This window comes from Trichoderma evansii (assembly GCF_050947405.1).
Source record: "Trichoderma evansii strain SZMC 28006 chromosome Unknown GGI43scaffold_27, whole genome shotgun sequence".
Lineage (NCBI taxonomy): Eukaryota > Fungi > Ascomycota > Sordariomycetes > Hypocreales > Hypocreaceae > Trichoderma > Trichoderma evansii.
The window spans coordinates 48,917-64,144 of NW_028145179.1; the positions used below are offsets into that span (position 1 = coordinate 48,917).

Genomic DNA, 15,228 nt, shown 5'->3' on the forward strand with positions numbered 1-15,228 from the left:
CTATGGCGTAATCACAACAAATCTACCAACTCCTGTATAGTCAGCCGCCATATCAAATGCTGATTTCCAGTCCTCCAACGAGAAGCTCTTGGGAATCACAAAATTTTCTCTTTTAGGGAACAATCCTCTTTCCAGCATCCTGACAAACTGTGCCATATCGTCCCTTTCGTACATAAATTTGCCCTTTATCGTAATGTCATTTGCAATGATCCGAAAACTTGGCAGCGGTCCGTCGTTAAAGCCTCCCATAAGACTGACACGCCCTTTACGCCGAAGAGCTTTGATTGCGCTGTTGAGATGCGTCGACTTACTTGCTGCAGCTGGCGAAAAATCGAGCACAGCATCAATGGCTCCAAACTGTAGTATTGCAGCTAAATCTTTATCCTCGTCTCCTGTAATCGCAATTGTCTCGATGTTGGCTCCAGGAGTTCCGCATAGAATATGGTTTCTCAATCTCTCCAGCTCCTGTTCATTCCTACCCATAGCAATAACCCTAGCGCCCATGGCGATGGCAACTTGCGCTCCAGCACCGCCAAATCCGCCAGTCGCTGGGCAGATGGCAATAGTCTCACCAGGTTCAAGCTTAATGTCTCTCAAGCCACCAAAAGCCACTAACAGATAGCCAAGGTAGGCCAAATCTTGAACTGTATATCCCAGCTCGCGACAGAGTCTGGTTTCATCAAGAGGAACGCAACTCTCCAGCGGGAATTTCGCGTATTCGGCAAACAGCCCATCTCGCCACACGTCTCTCATTAACTTTTGAGCGTTTTCATTGAATCCGTCCGAGATACCAGACAGAATGACTGCGTCCAGGTCGTCGCGCCCACGAATTACACAGTCCAAAAACACAAGTTTTCCGGTTTCGAGGGCCACTGCATCCTGCCCTAACGCGACTATTCGGCCGACAGCACAGAATCCGCCAACAAGGGGCGTTGGGAGAGGGTAGTCGCGGCGTCCATCGTAAATATCGCGCTGGTATGAGAGCACGCCGGCACTTAGGATACGCACTATCGCACTACCAGCCTCCACTTCCGGTGTAGCGATACTTTTAAGATGGACTCCGCTCAAATCCTTCTCCACTGATTTGAGAATGATGGCTCGATGAGTTTGGGGTATTTTGGATTCCATACTGGCAAAGAACTGAGAATGAAGTTATTGAAGTAAGGAAAGTTTAATGTCCTTATAGTTCATGGATACAGAATGATAAGAGAGGGAGGATATTTATATTAAATATAATGTCCGCATAATGCTGATAGTCAAGCTTGTAATCCTCTCGGCCGAACATAGATTTCCCGTGGAATATTCCGAGCCCGTAGCTATAAAACGAATTTTCCGATTTCCCGCAAGCCATACTCTGGGTCAGAGGGTCCATAACGCAGTATTCCTCACGAATTCATGAAACAACCCAGTAGGAAGTAATAACGCATAGCCAGTAAGCACCATATCTCCGGGGTTGGCGGGAAATTCTGACTTTATCGATCGCAGTGGATTATCAATTCACTCGTCTTTAAATCTCTACCTCGCTCCAAACGGCAGCTTGGATAAAGGTCTCGCAGACCATGTTATCATTCTGCTTCGTATGACACCGTAGCGTCACCTTCGTCTAGGCCCAGCCAAAGGAGTTCATCAAGTCCAATATCCGGCATGTCATAAGACTCGTCCCAATTTTCTTCGACGCTTATACCTAAATTTTGCCAATCAAGCTCACTGCGCTCTAGATATCCTTCTTCATCTCGTCTCCCATCCGTCAGACTCAAACGAGACTGCATAGCAGCATATGCCATCTTCAAGCTATCTTGCGCTGCTTCAATCATCCTAAGCTGTCGAGTACTACTAGATTCCGTGCATTCGGCACGGCATAAGACGACATTTAACTTCATATTCAAGCGCAAATTTGTCTCACCAAGCTTTATTCGTTCAGCCGTCTGCCTCACAGCTTCACGAAGCACATCTATGAGCATTTTCCTATAGGTAGACGGCCACTCCATCGAATTAAGTTCCTCCAGCTCAATAATCAGATCCGAACATATAGCCAGAGAGGCATGGATAATACGGTTTTTAAAGATACCACCGCCAATGCATATAACATGATAAAAGTCAGGGTTATGGGGTGGTAAAAGCAAAGCCGTTGCTGAGTCAAGGCACACCTTTCTGGACAAATGGAAGCCAGGCTCACCAACTCGAGAAGCAGTGGCCAGTGGGCGATGAATGGTGAGTAAAAAGCGACGAAGAAGTAGATCAGCCATGTTGTGTTTGAAAACTTCGGTTGCATCTCCGTTGTTATTACCTACAAAACAGGCGCTACATTCACGGCACGCTCTGTTGAGAGTTAAAGTAAGGGATTGAATTTCGTCTTGGGAAAAGTTAGAGTAAGCTCCATTCATACGACGGATTATTTCGCCACGTGACTTCAAATATCTTAGCAAGAGCAGCTGCACAGACATATCCGTCACAGTGTTTTCTGTATAATACGGGAGAGTCTCGGTGCTCTCGCTGATGTCTTCGTCATTAACGTTCCGAGGGCTATTGGTGTCAAAGTCATCATATGATATTGCCAGCGGGACTCCTGAGTCAAGTGACGCCTGGACATTCAGTTCAAGTATTGTGGCCCATAGTCGTCTCCGAATCTCTGCGTCTCTTTTTAACGGACAAAGTCAGCAAATTTATAGATAGAAGAATTCAAGACGCCCCCGTTGATATCATAAGCTTAGCATAATAAGTCCATACTAGCAAGCTATTTTTTTCGGCATGGATAATATATTTTCTTTGGTGGGAAACGTACAAGACAGTCATTGTTCTGAAGTGTGCTGGGTCGCGATGTAGACCCATGTGCATAGCAGTACGAACAAGGGAGCCTACTGCTATCCATACTAAATCTGCTCCGATAGACAAAACTTGTCGAGCTAGAATTAATAGACATTGTACTTGAAGGCCACTAAGGCTTATTCGGTCTTTCTTAACGGGGCCGGATACCCAGGTCTGTGCTTCATGAACCCACAGAGATGAGCTCCGTCTTACGCTGTCAGCGTCCACAGTATCCCGACATAGACTGGATCCAATTGCTATTACGAGCTTAACCTTGAATTGTAACGTCGTTGATGATTGTTCTGGGTTCTTCCAGAACTCCTCATATTCTTCCCGGAACGAAGGAATATGGAGGATGCGAAATGCTGACTCGAAGCGGGTTACGTATAACTGCATCATTTGATCTGCCCAGCCTTTGCAGCTTATGGACAGACCCAGACCCGACTGCGTAATTAATCTTCCAGGGTCATTCTGTTTCAATTTTTGAGCAAGGTGCTTGCACTTGTAAAACAGCCTTTCAAGCTGGATCTTCTGTTGTTTCGTTACTTCTTCTTCCGTTGGTTGGTCCGTTTCTCTATTAAGAACCGCCACCCTCTTGAACTGCTGAGGTCAGTAGATGATGACAGAAGTTCTTGATTGGTGGCCAACCTCGTGCCCTCCGTGTAACCAATGCGTTGGACCGTAGAGTCTTGATTTGTTGAGCGCTAGTACTTGATCCTGTGATGGCAGTTCCCACTGAATATTATCTAAATGCTGCTTATATTGTACGGAGTCAAGTTCGGTCTCCCATGGTTTAACTTTTGAATTCATCTTGTGAACACTTGGTAATGCCAGATGTTCCTCTATCGCTCTGATTCGACGCTTGAGGTTGATCAATTCGTCTTCCATGTACCTTTTGGACTCATGAACAGGCAAAAGCGCCTGTGAGCTGTGCTGGTTAGGAAGGGATTTCTCCGCTAGCCCCTTGGAATGGAACGAGCCTGGCTGCTGTGGTTCAAGCTCAGTGGATTGCCATAGTGCAGCGCTGACAGCAACGGCTTGTTTCGGCGCCAGACTAAGATTATAGACGCACGCGCATCTTGCAATTTCACATTGCCCGCAGGGTTGCTCAAGGTCGCATTTGACCTTTCGTCCTATGGCGCAGTAAGAGTTAATCACAACTATGGACTTAAACGTGGGCGGTAGGTAGTACTTACGGCGGCATTCCTGACATGACCGAGCTGGCCGGCGACGTTTGCGCGGAGGTTGTGAAGCATCTCCATGAGTATACGACGCCATCAAAGCTTCTCCGATAATATTAGATTGGTTTTGGTTTCGGGAGGAATATCTATCGGCGAGTGTACGGATGATGAAGCTGAGCGTAGCGAGTCTCCTGCCGCCTCGGACTTTAGAGCCAAAGAGCCAGCTGGGTTAGATCAGGCACAATGTCCGTTTATGTCCGCTCCAGCCACTCAGAGTTCAAAGACAGCGAGCTCCGAGGATCCCTGTCAGAACTGCCGTAGCATTTGATGGCACTAAGTCATTATAGTACTACTGCGGACGCGCTAAAAGGTGTCACTTGAAAAATGAAGATGAAATGTGAAAAATTACCCTGTATCACCAGAGAACAAACAAACGAATTAAATGATGGGGGCAGATATTAGTTTTTACAGAGTCCACGAAGATAATTGTGAATAACAAAAGCTTTTTTTTTTTTTTTTTTGAATACAAAAAAGAATATTTATCCGAGACTTTTAAGACAATCTCTACTTATACTCCGAATAAAAATAGATAATAATTGATCGATAACAGCATACGAGGTATTCGGATCTCAGGCCAACCTATAATGTCAATCATTATATGACATTGCCCTTGACTTGATGTATCGTCTTTACATCAGTATTTCGCCAAATCACTACAGCGACAAACCCAATAGCCCAGATGGCAGTCCCTGCAACATGTATCTTGGCCTGTGCATCGGCATAAGCCTGTTGAATAGCGAGCCGAGCTGGAGTACCAACCGGATAGCTTAATTGAACCTCCAGCGACCCATAGATACTTATTAGATTGGCCATCTCCTCTTCCGGTAGATACAACGCAAGTTTATTGGGGAAAGTCGATTGCCAGATTCCTCCAGCGATAGTATACCCCACAGCGCCTCCTAGGGAAGAAAACATGGACACGATGGCCAAGACGACCGCAATGTGTTGGTGACTTGCGATAGACAAGGCGGCAATTTCGGGTGTGACCATGATGATTCCAGCAGCAAATGATATGAATATCTGACACATAATAATGTAGCCAACGTTCCCGTTGGGTTCGCGGAAGTAAATCATGAGTCCCATAAACAGAGCGTAGACAGGGATTGCTCCAAACAGGGTGATGAACTTGAAGCGTCCAGTGTGACGGATGCCTAGACCAGCAACAATGGCAAAAAGGCTGCTGCCGAGGCCATATATCTGGACGATGTAGCTCGCTTCGGTGACGTTAAGGCCATTGACCACCTGCAGCGACGAACTGAAGAAGCTATTCCAGCAAAAGTAGCTAATGAATAGAACAGCACCGAGGATACAAGAGCCAACCATGTTACGGTCCAAAAGCAGGGCATATGGTATAAAGGTGACGCGTGCACAAAATCTCTCCCACAAGATGAAACTGACAATAAGCGCAACGCCGAACACCAGCAGGCATATGATGAGTGGTGATTGCCATCCATCATCCTGAAGAGCATACAAATTGAAGGGTAGCAGAATGATTGCAAGTCCGCTCGTCAGCAGTAGTAGCCCAAAGGCATCAAACTCGTGAAAATAATAATGGGCAGACTGCCAAAAGGTCCTTATCTGTTTCTTCGGTGCGATGAGATGTTGTCGTCGAGCTTTACAGGAATTTAACACCAAAAGTCCAAGCAAAGGGGAGCACAGGGCCGGCACCATGATGGCAAACATTCCGAAACACCACTGCCAGCCAGGACCGTTCAGGAAAGCCTGCGAAATGGGTCCTCCAAGCCACGTTGTAATGATGTTGGGCGAGGACGTAAGCGCAGTCATAAGGCCGCGATTGTGAAGGGACGATGTGTCGGATACAAAAATGTTGACGCTGTAGAGTAGTGCACTGTTGCCTACTGTGCAGAAGACCTGAGCAGCTGCGAACATTTCAACACTGGTTGTCATCGTCATCATGACAAGGCCAATGGATACGATGAGCAGAGACAAGCCATAGCCTTGAGGCCTACCAAAGATATCGAGAATCTTGGCCACTGTCAAATTGCATACTCCACCTATGATACTGCTGAGTATACCGACAGTTGGGGTCAAAGAGTGATCTTGGAAAGCAGAGGTGATGTAGGGAGATAGAACTGCCGCCGTGTTCTGCTGCATCAGCATGACAAAGTAGACGATCCAGATAAGGATGTAGGCAATGATGAGGTCAGTTCGTGTCCATACCATGGCCATAGCCTCGACTTGCTGGACGCCGGCCTGTGCATTTTGGCTGATGGACTCTCTCTCGTGTTCCTCCGCGTGCGTTTCGCTTAATCCGTCAACTGCGACAATTGTACTGTAACCGCTGAGAGGAGGCTCATAACCCTGAAGTAGCGGTGTGTCACCTCGAATATTGTCCATCTTGCGGCGGGAGTTCCGTAAGGTTGAATACAGTTGTCAGAAGTATCAAAGACAAAGGATCAAAGTAAAAGCGGGACAAGGCGAGGCATAAGTCATTGGTCGTCGAGGTATAGAGGTTAGAAATCGGAAAGCTTTGTTAATGCAGCAGTTGAGATAGTTTAACTAATAATATCTAGTGTACAAAGGTTTTATTATAAAGTGCGTTAGATAAATTGACCATGTTGAGGGTATATAAAAGAGCTTGATTAGAAATGAGGAGGATTGCAGCCAACTAGTTTATTTATACTTATGCAAAGATACTCCACTGTTAGGCTGTGCTTTGAAACTGTCAGTAGTGTAATTCAGTGCTTAAAAACTATATTATTCCCAAAAGAAAATAGTTTCTTGGTACATTTTACAAGGGAATGAAATATTTGCGCAAACTTGCTCAAACAAAGCTCTCCTGGTAAATATTTATAAAGAGGAAACTTATAAAATATTGATATAAATTATTGAATAAGTAATAAATATTTATAGTAATAAAAAACTATTAATTCTCACCAGTGATTCAGCGTTGCAAAGTCTATCCGACAAAGAATACAATGAACACCACCAGCTGCAGTGCCGGCTCGACACCCCAAAATGTCAGCAGTAAAGACCCACCTGCCATAAGCCAGACAGCCACAGGTGCTGGAAGACAGACTTCTCGCCTTATTCTAGACATCATCTTTGAGTATGCGCTCAACAAGTTCGACGACTCACGCGAGAGGCTGGAGGGAGGGGCCAAGAACTTCCTATCAGTCATCGACACATTCGTTGCTGCAGGTACAAGAGTCGAAACTTGTCTACCCGCGTTCCCATTCAAGTCTGCAAACAGAGTCTATAAGGTTCTCGGCACGCTGCCAGATAAAGCAGAGGAGCTTGCGCTCGAAAGGTTGAACAATATGTGCCTGCGCATACAAGAGGTGTATCCACCCGGAGCTCGTGTCACCATCATTTCCGATGGCATTACTTACAATGGTAGGTTGACTTTCTTTGTGAACCTTTATATTATTGGGACTAATCTTCGATTGAAGATCTTCTGTCAATATCTGATCGAGATACCTGGGCTTACGGTCGATCGTTGCGCGATTTGGCTTCGAAGAAGAAATTTGACAACATTGGCTTCTCCAGAATCAAAAATCTTTTAGATTTGCCAATTCCGGAAAAGTTGACAGAAATCATGTACATTGCAAATTGCACAACGTTTAGGCGAGAGCTCCTCAACAAATATGGTAAAGATGATCTTGATATCGACTTTGAGATCGCTAACAACCCCGATACTAAGCTTACATATCTCGGATACAAGAGATTCCTCGAGTCTGACCTGAAATACATATTTCCCCAAGGACCAGAACGTGGAGCCAATGAGTACAAAAGGGATTGCAAATATATAGCCAAGCAGATGCTAATCAGAGGCTACGTGAGAGACGCCGAGTGATGCAAGGGTCGAGTATCTGTCGCTGACATTTCACAGGCTTTCGCCCAAGCGATAAAACATAGCTATCCAAATCACTTGCGCTTATCTATTCATGAGTCAGTGGCAGGCCTGAAGCTCTCAATATGTCTACTCAATACCAAGACCGGCTTCACTACCCCATGGCACTGCAGTGTAGCCCAGCTGACAGACGGAGAATGGGTCAGTGCACCAATGGGTGAGTTTACCAAGGATGAGAAAATGGAGATTGTCGTTGAAGACGGACGTCCTATGTACTTCCGAGAGAAACCTTTGAGTCATGATGAGCTTGGTTCAATAGGAACTGCGACAATGAACTACCTACAGGAGGCTAAGCAGATTAGCATGAGCGGGTATCTCAGCTCAGTGTCCACATCACGGACAGTCTCACCAGTAATCCCATCACCGAAAGATTTCACGGCCTTTTCGCCCCGGGAAGATGTCCTGAGTAGCACAGCAAGTACACCAGAGACACATAGCCCCGTGAATTTGGCGACGGCGGATATTCTGCCTGATACTGCTGACGAGCTTAAAACCTCTTTCCAAGCGGAAGAGAGCAAGGGACAGGATGGTTCATATGGCAGACGGCTTATTCCTCAGATTATGGACAGCTTGGCGGCAAGGGATCCTGGTCAAATCGTCTTCTCCCTGACGACAGTGAGAGATGGTTCCCTTGGATGTCTCGATGTATCTGCAAAGACATTCACTCAAGCAGTGGACAGGCTTGCTTGGTGGATCAAAAGCCAAGTCGGCATCAGCTCATCGATTAAGCCTGTGGGATACATTGGGCCGCGTAAGCATGCTCTCCATTGTTAACGGTATATTATGATGTGATGGACTAATAACTGCCAGACGATCTTCGACATGTATTGTTGACATATGCATGCGTTAAAGCTGGATGCTCTGTACGTTGGCCCAGAATTGACCACTGAGCGTTAGTGCTTACCTACTGTACAGGCCTTATTCCTATCGCCAAAGAATAGCACTGAAGGGGCCTTGGCAGTTCTTGAAGCCACCAATTGCCATATATGGGCTAATGCCAGCGAAGTGCCTCTTAACCCTCTAGTGAAGCAGTTATTGGAAAAGCGACCTATGCAACTTTTGGAGCTTCCATTGTTGGACGACTTGCTGAATGACAAGCCTACAGAACCATTTCCCTACACTAAGACATTCGAAGAGGCCAAGGATGAGCCGTTCTGTTATCTCCACACGTCGGGTACAACTGGCGTGCCAAAACCTATACCTTGGTCTCATGGTCTGATTGGCACAATGGATGCAGTGAGATTGCTGCCTTCGGTAGAAGGTGACAATGGGTTGCTCCCCTGGACCTCGGACTGGAAAGCAGGCGACAAGATTTATTCAAGCTTTCCAATGAGTCATGTAAGTCTGCTCTTTTTGTGAGCGACGGGTGGAAGAAGTCGTGACTAGCTAACTCTCGCCCATTAGGGGGCTGGTATCATCATGGATATTCTCATGCCGGCGTTGTTCGACCTACAATGCGTCTTGGGTCCAGTAGGAGTGCTACCAAACATCAACCTTGTCGAGAATCTAGCAGAGAACATGGACATCGACATCTGGAGCATGGTTCCATCATTGGTTGACGAATTGGGTGAAACGCCAGAAATCCTAGCCAAGTTGCAAAAATCGAAATTCATTTGCGCCTCTGGAGGGCCTGTCAGCCCAACCAGCGCCGGAAAGGTAAACGATGTGATTAGGGTCCTCAATCTCACCGGAACAACGGAAGGCCTGTTTATTGGTAATCTGGTAGTCTCAAGAGAAGACTGGTACTGGTTCTGCTTCCATCCGTATTCTGGATTTGAGTTTAAAGAGGTGGAAGAAGGTACATATGAACACTGGGTCCATCGAAACAAGCACTGGCCACTTTTCCAGGGAATATTTCAGACGTTTCCCGAGAAGGACTCTATCAACTTTAAAGATCTCTACAGAAGACATCCGTCAAAATCAGATCTCTGGGCATTTAAAGGTAGAAGTGATGATCTCGTCGTGTTGTCCAATGGATACAAGATATCACCGCTAGAGACCGAGGCTTCTATAACCACGCATCCGGCAATCATGGGCTGCCTCATTTTTGGTACCGGAAAGCCTCAAGCAGGGCTGTTAATTGAGTTGAAGGATGGCTATGAGAAGACAGATGAGCTTCTTGACAGCATATGGGATACCGTGAAGCAGGCAAACTCGCAATCGAGACACAAGGATCAACTGCTGAGAGATTTTGTCACTTTCTCTGAACCCGACAAGCCATTCGTCCGTACCGACAAGGGTACTATTAAACGCCCAGCTACGCTGGCACTATATGAAGAGTACATTGATCGCTTCTACGGTTCTCGAAGCGACGAGACGGTCAGCTCGATTGTTATCGACACCACCTCTGCAGATGCGATACAAAGCGGACTTAGGATTATTTTTTCTTCAGTGCTGCCCGAGATTGAGCAAGCTGCACATATTACCAACTTTTTCGACCTTGGTCTGGACTCACTTGGAGTGTTTTCAGTTGTCAAGTCTATACGAGCTGCGACCGGCCTGGGCGAATATCTTGCTCCACGTCACATCTATGCTAATCCCAGTCTGGCGAGTCTATCTATCGCCATTAAACGCCTAGAGGTGACCGTCAAATCAGAGATGACAAACGATGTTACTGGAGAGGAAGATGACCTCGTTTTAAAAACCACCCAAGAGGCTGCACAGCACAAAGCTCGGCTGTCATTCCCTTTGAATGCGCTTGATTATGTTAATCCAAATCATGGCATGGGTCTCATGTTCTACTTTCCACTGCATGATGGCATTGCATTTCAAGACGTGTTCGATAACCTCCAGCAGGGCCTCAACCGGACCTTTGACATGATACCCGCACTTGGCGGTAAGATGATGAAGCGGTCAGAGCAAGAAATTGGCTACCTCAAGGACGACCTATGTGTTACTGTCCCGCCATTGTCGATGGCTACATCTGCACATAACAGGCTCGTGTACAAGGACCTTTCAGATGTCCTTCCAGCTTTCGATAAGCTGAGAGATGCAGGGTTTGCAACGTCACTGTTTTCAGATAGTCTCGTTCTGAGGGATGATCCCTTTCCCGGTTTCCCGGCAGACATCTTCGTTGGGCAAGTTAACTTTGTGAAGGGTGGATGTATCGTCGCTGCCGACCTTAATCACTGCTGCCTCGACGGTGTCGGCGCAGTGATTGCAATAAAGGCGTGGGCAGAGAACTGCAGATACCTTCAGGGAGATGCTTCGGCCACGTGTCAGTGGTATGACCCCGAGAGTTTCAACCACAGCTTGCCAGAGATAGTCCACAAGCAGGAAGGGTGGCCCTGTTCAATGGACGAAGTTGATCCAGCGGCATGGGATGTCTTGCCATTCTTTCCTCTGAGCGATGGCCAACAAGCCAAAGCTACGGCGATTCAGGCCTCTGGAGCCATTTCAACTACTATATCTCCCGAAATTCACCCTCGATACGGATTTCCCCTGCACAATGTCTGGCCGTTGCCTCGTGCCGAGAGGTGCATGACCACTACCATGTTTCTCATCCCTCCGGAAAGGCTCGAAAAGATGAGAGACAGTGTGTCATCCGAAAAGTCTGTCCCAGGAGTATATTTGTCAATGAGCGACATTATACAAGCCTTTTTCTGGCGTGCCGCCACCAGGGCACGTTACCGCGTAGCGAAAGAGATCCGGAAACAAAACTTCAACCCCGAGACGAAGTCGATTCTAGAACTCCCCACAGACGGCCGGCCCTATTTTTCCTCTCTGCTACCCTCAACCTATATGGGCAGTGTCCTCGTTATGAACCGCTTCAGCATGGATCTGGAGACACTCTGCTCCCCTGACACGAGTATAGGCCGCATTGCCTGGCTACTCCGCCAATCCAACGCTCGAATCACCCCCTCACTTATCCACGACGCATTTACCGTCCTACAGAACCTTTCTGGTCACAGCAGATTCTCAACAGCTAATATGGGTCTTGAGCACATGAATACTATGATCTCCAACATGCTGCTGTTCCAGACCAGCGAGATACGTTTCGGTAACATGTACTTTGCGAATGGGGGCTCGCCTGAGTCGATGCGCCCGCAGGTCGAGAGAGGAAATGGCCGGTTCCGATTTTTAATTATTCTGCCCATGAGGAAAGACGGAGGGGTAGAGCTCATGCTGGGGACGCATCCTGAGGAGCTGGCGATGCTTACCCAGGATGAGGAGTTTATGAAGTATGCGGAGCTAATGGGCATAGAGGCTTGAGTCTCTCCAGTTGAGATGTACATCTAACAGGACTTGATAGTGGCTTTGTGTAATGTAGCTCAATCTCCCCTTCCTAGAGTATGGGCAACGGTGCACGCTGGGTGTACCAGAGCCATAAATAAAATTTGACCATACACTGCAGTTTTATAGCGTGACATGGGTATATCTATCGCCACGTAAACAGAACTAAAAGATGGGCTACGGTACTATATGCTTAAAATCGATATTGCATGTCTTTGACTCAATTCTGTCTACATACATCTCAAAGATCCCATGCCTGCCGCGTCTTAGTCTGAATTTTAATGGGCTGAGCTGAGGTATCTACACTGTCTGGTATGAGCGAATCTCGAAAAAAACAATATAATATGTCTCATATCAAACGAGAAAATATGTTTTGTGAAATATATATATATATTACTTTACCAGCTACAATCACGTATTGATTACTGTTAATATGATTTACTTTCCGCAAATTGTCCCTTAATTCTTTGAGAAACCTCAATGAAATGGCCCTAAGCTGATACTTACGTAAACTCATCGCATTTAATCGGGATGGGGCCCTACCCCAGGAAATGGTTTCTACCTACCTTAGTTAGGTAAGTGCCATAGCACGTGCTTCATGGCTTGTTGCGTTCAGCCTCACGCCGCCGCGTATTTGTAGAGCCAATTCATCTCTCAAGAAATCATCAGCACACTAATGCTGTTGAAATATTGATGTTTCTATTCCATGGCCTCGCTTGCTGTAGCACAAGATGGTGTGGCGCGAGTACGCTCCCATTCCGGTTTGTAATTGTCCATAATCAGCAACAGTATCAAATAAAGTGTCTGACAGCCCGTCTCTAGGATGTCACACCTGCCGGCTACGAAAAGTACGATGCAAGGCTCATATTGGAACTTTGGAAGATGCTAAGAAACAAGCTTCCACATGCTCTAATTGCAAAAGATTGGGACTTAAATGTCGGTGGCAGCCTCCCGCTCCTGGCGAGAGGGTCTCACCACCGCCAAAGAGGAGAAACATGATTGGACGTCGTGTTTCGTCGCGTCGTGCAAATGAAGAGAATTCACATTCGCCTCCTATACCTACCCAATCTATGAAAGATGAGATTGCCCATACTCTGGATAAAAATAATAATCTCCCAGAGTTCAAGGACCTAATTGAGAGTAGCCAAACTCCTCGCCCAGACCAAAGCAATGATGTCTCGAGCCAGCCACAAAGTGACCCATTTGAGCTATTTTCCGGTGCTCCATTCTATTTTGATGCTACTCTGGATTACCAATCTCTGGAACTAGATCTCTCTGGTGAAGGGTTCGACCTCATTCCATTACCAGCTGTATCTCCCTCTCTGCTGCAGAGACCAAACGACACGCAATCATTTGTTACTAATGACGGACTTTCTCTGGAAGACAACGGTAATGGCTTGTGGCAATTTGGGGCACCATCAACAGATAGAGACGAACCAATACTTCAAGCCGTAAAAGCCAGAGGCCCCTCAGTGAACGAAGACAATCGACAGTTGATCCAGCATTATTTAGAAGTAATGAAGGGATATGCCAAAGTCGACGATCGTTCCAAAGACACAAATAATCTTTTCATTTCAGCCTTCTCAAAATCTTTATCCTTTCCGCCACTGTTTTATGCCATTTTGTCATTCTCAGCCTCTCACCTCTCTATGGAGACTCCTTCTTACTGCGACCAAGCAAAAGTCTATGACCGCTTAGCACATGAGTCGTTTAACCAATTCAGACACGAAAAGACCAGCTCCGTGGATGGCTTACTCTCAGCTCTCTTTGTCAGAGTCAAACAAGTACATGTGACAGCTGGCAACATGGAAACCTTTCTCGAGCTAATCACCGCAGCAGTCGATATCGTTCGCACCGAAGAAGTGGAAAAGGCGCTGGCAGACCCAGCTAGTCTAATTAGACGCATTGTCATACGCCTTGCTATTTTGGATGCGCGAGCATCTCACTATGGATTAGGTGGCGGGCAGCTTGTCCAGCATCTTCGGAATATTCCCACCGTATCCTTCATTTTTGAAGGAGAAATTGGGCAGGCCTCAACTATTGGCGATGTGAATAGCCTCTTTCGAGCCGATTTCTTCCGCATGCATGTCGCACAGCTTGATATGAAGATACAAGACCAGCTTCAAAATGAATTTGCCACTCTTGCACCTGTACGAACAGAAGAAATTAAATGTTTGTACAAGTCTATTCAGCAACAGGCTAATCTTTGGGAAGCGGATGATGTAGAGGATAACGAAGACGACGAAGAAGATGTTGTTGAAGAAGAACAACTCAGCTCTGCCACATATGGTAGATTCACCGTCTTATCGGCTCTACACTCGGCTTTGTTATATCTCTACACAGTATACGTGAGTGTTTTTATTAGCATGTCTGTTAGCAAGGATGTATAATATTGACAATATATAGCCGTTACTGTCATTTGATCCCGAGGTTTCCGTTTCAAAGATACTTCATTACCATCTTAAGATTCGTTACGACCCATCGCGCAGCTGCTCACCTTCGTCCATACTGCCGTCTTCACTATTTCTTGCCGGAATTTGTACCAGTGACCCGATTCGGCGAGACTGGGTTATTGAACGTTTCCGGGAGGGAGAAGCCTGGGGTGTTTATATTCGGAAAGCAAGAGAATTGCTGCAGGCAATTGTGAAACTTCGAAGGAAAGGAGACAATCCCAGCGTTCGTAGCGTCATGGACCAAGTAACTGGCAGGTTTATTATTTAATTTGATAGCTCCGTACTGAATTCACTGCTTCACTCGAACAGATCCAAGAATATCACAAGGCAGTGCCATACGCGGCCTTGGGAGACAAATACTATGGATTATCACAACCCGAAGAGCTTATAACTCACGCGTAATGGAAAATTGTTATGATCATGGTATGTTATAATATAAGAGAATCAATGCACCAAATAGCCTCAGAGCTTAAATACTGGTAAATTTATGTGTTTCGAACCGTGTATGAATCGAGGAATAAATTGCAACCGTTAAACCAACACTCTGGCGTCAAGTAAGGTTGTTGGCCATTCCCCAGTCATTAGACTTCAGTTTCGCGTATGTCCTAAACGTCTCCAAATC

The 15,228-nt window shown here is 46.3% G+C and overlaps 4 protein-coding genes across 4 annotated transcripts; 2 read left to right on the top strand and 2 right to left on the bottom strand.

Moving 5' to 3' along the window:
* On the bottom strand, positions 1-1,128 carry GGI43DRAFT_430654 (chaperonin 10-like protein; the record flags this gene model as incomplete). Its single annotated transcript, XM_083209286.1, has 1 exon — positions 1-1,128. One exon carries the CDS (start codon positions 1,126-1,128, stop codon positions 1-3), a length of 1,128 nt encoding a protein of 375 aa, XP_083056295.1.
* A 354-nt stretch (positions 1,129-1,482) lies between these two features.
* Positions 1,483-6,622, bottom strand: GGI43DRAFT_430661 (MFS transporter/GAL4/fungal specific transcription factor domain-containing protein). Its single transcript, XM_083209287.1, has 5 exons — positions 4,714-6,622; positions 4,002-4,210; positions 3,625-3,938; positions 2,779-3,300; positions 1,483-2,582 (listed from the first exon to the last, which is right to left on the bottom strand). Exons 1-5 carry the CDS (start codon positions 6,402-6,404, stop codon positions 1,566-1,568), a joined length of 3,753 nt encoding a protein of 1,250 aa, XP_083056296.1. The 5' UTR covers positions 6,405-6,622; the 3' UTR covers positions 1,483-1,565.
* Positions 6,623-6,985: 363 nt separating this feature from the next.
* GGI43DRAFT_430667 (transferase family protein) lies at positions 6,986-12,132 on the top strand (the record flags this gene model as incomplete). The annotated part of the gene is made up of 6 exons (XM_083209288.1): positions 6,986-7,403; positions 7,460-7,845; positions 7,900-8,671; positions 8,731-8,783; positions 8,836-9,258; positions 9,325-12,132. The coding sequence occupies 6 exons, from the start codon at positions 6,986-6,988 to the stop codon at positions 12,130-12,132; spliced, it is 4,860 nt and encodes a 1,619-aa protein (XP_083056297.1).
* Positions 12,133-12,753: 621 nt separating this feature from the next.
* GGI43DRAFT_416111 (transcription factor domain-containing protein) lies at positions 12,754-15,063 on the top strand. Its single transcript, XM_083207235.1, has 3 exons — positions 12,754-12,914; positions 12,976-14,501; positions 14,560-15,063. Exons 1-3 carry the CDS (start codon positions 12,860-12,862, stop codon positions 14,872-14,874), a joined length of 1,896 nt encoding a protein of 631 aa, XP_083056298.1. The 5' UTR covers positions 12,754-12,859; the 3' UTR covers positions 14,875-15,063.
* Positions 15,064-15,228: the final 165 nt, after the last annotated feature.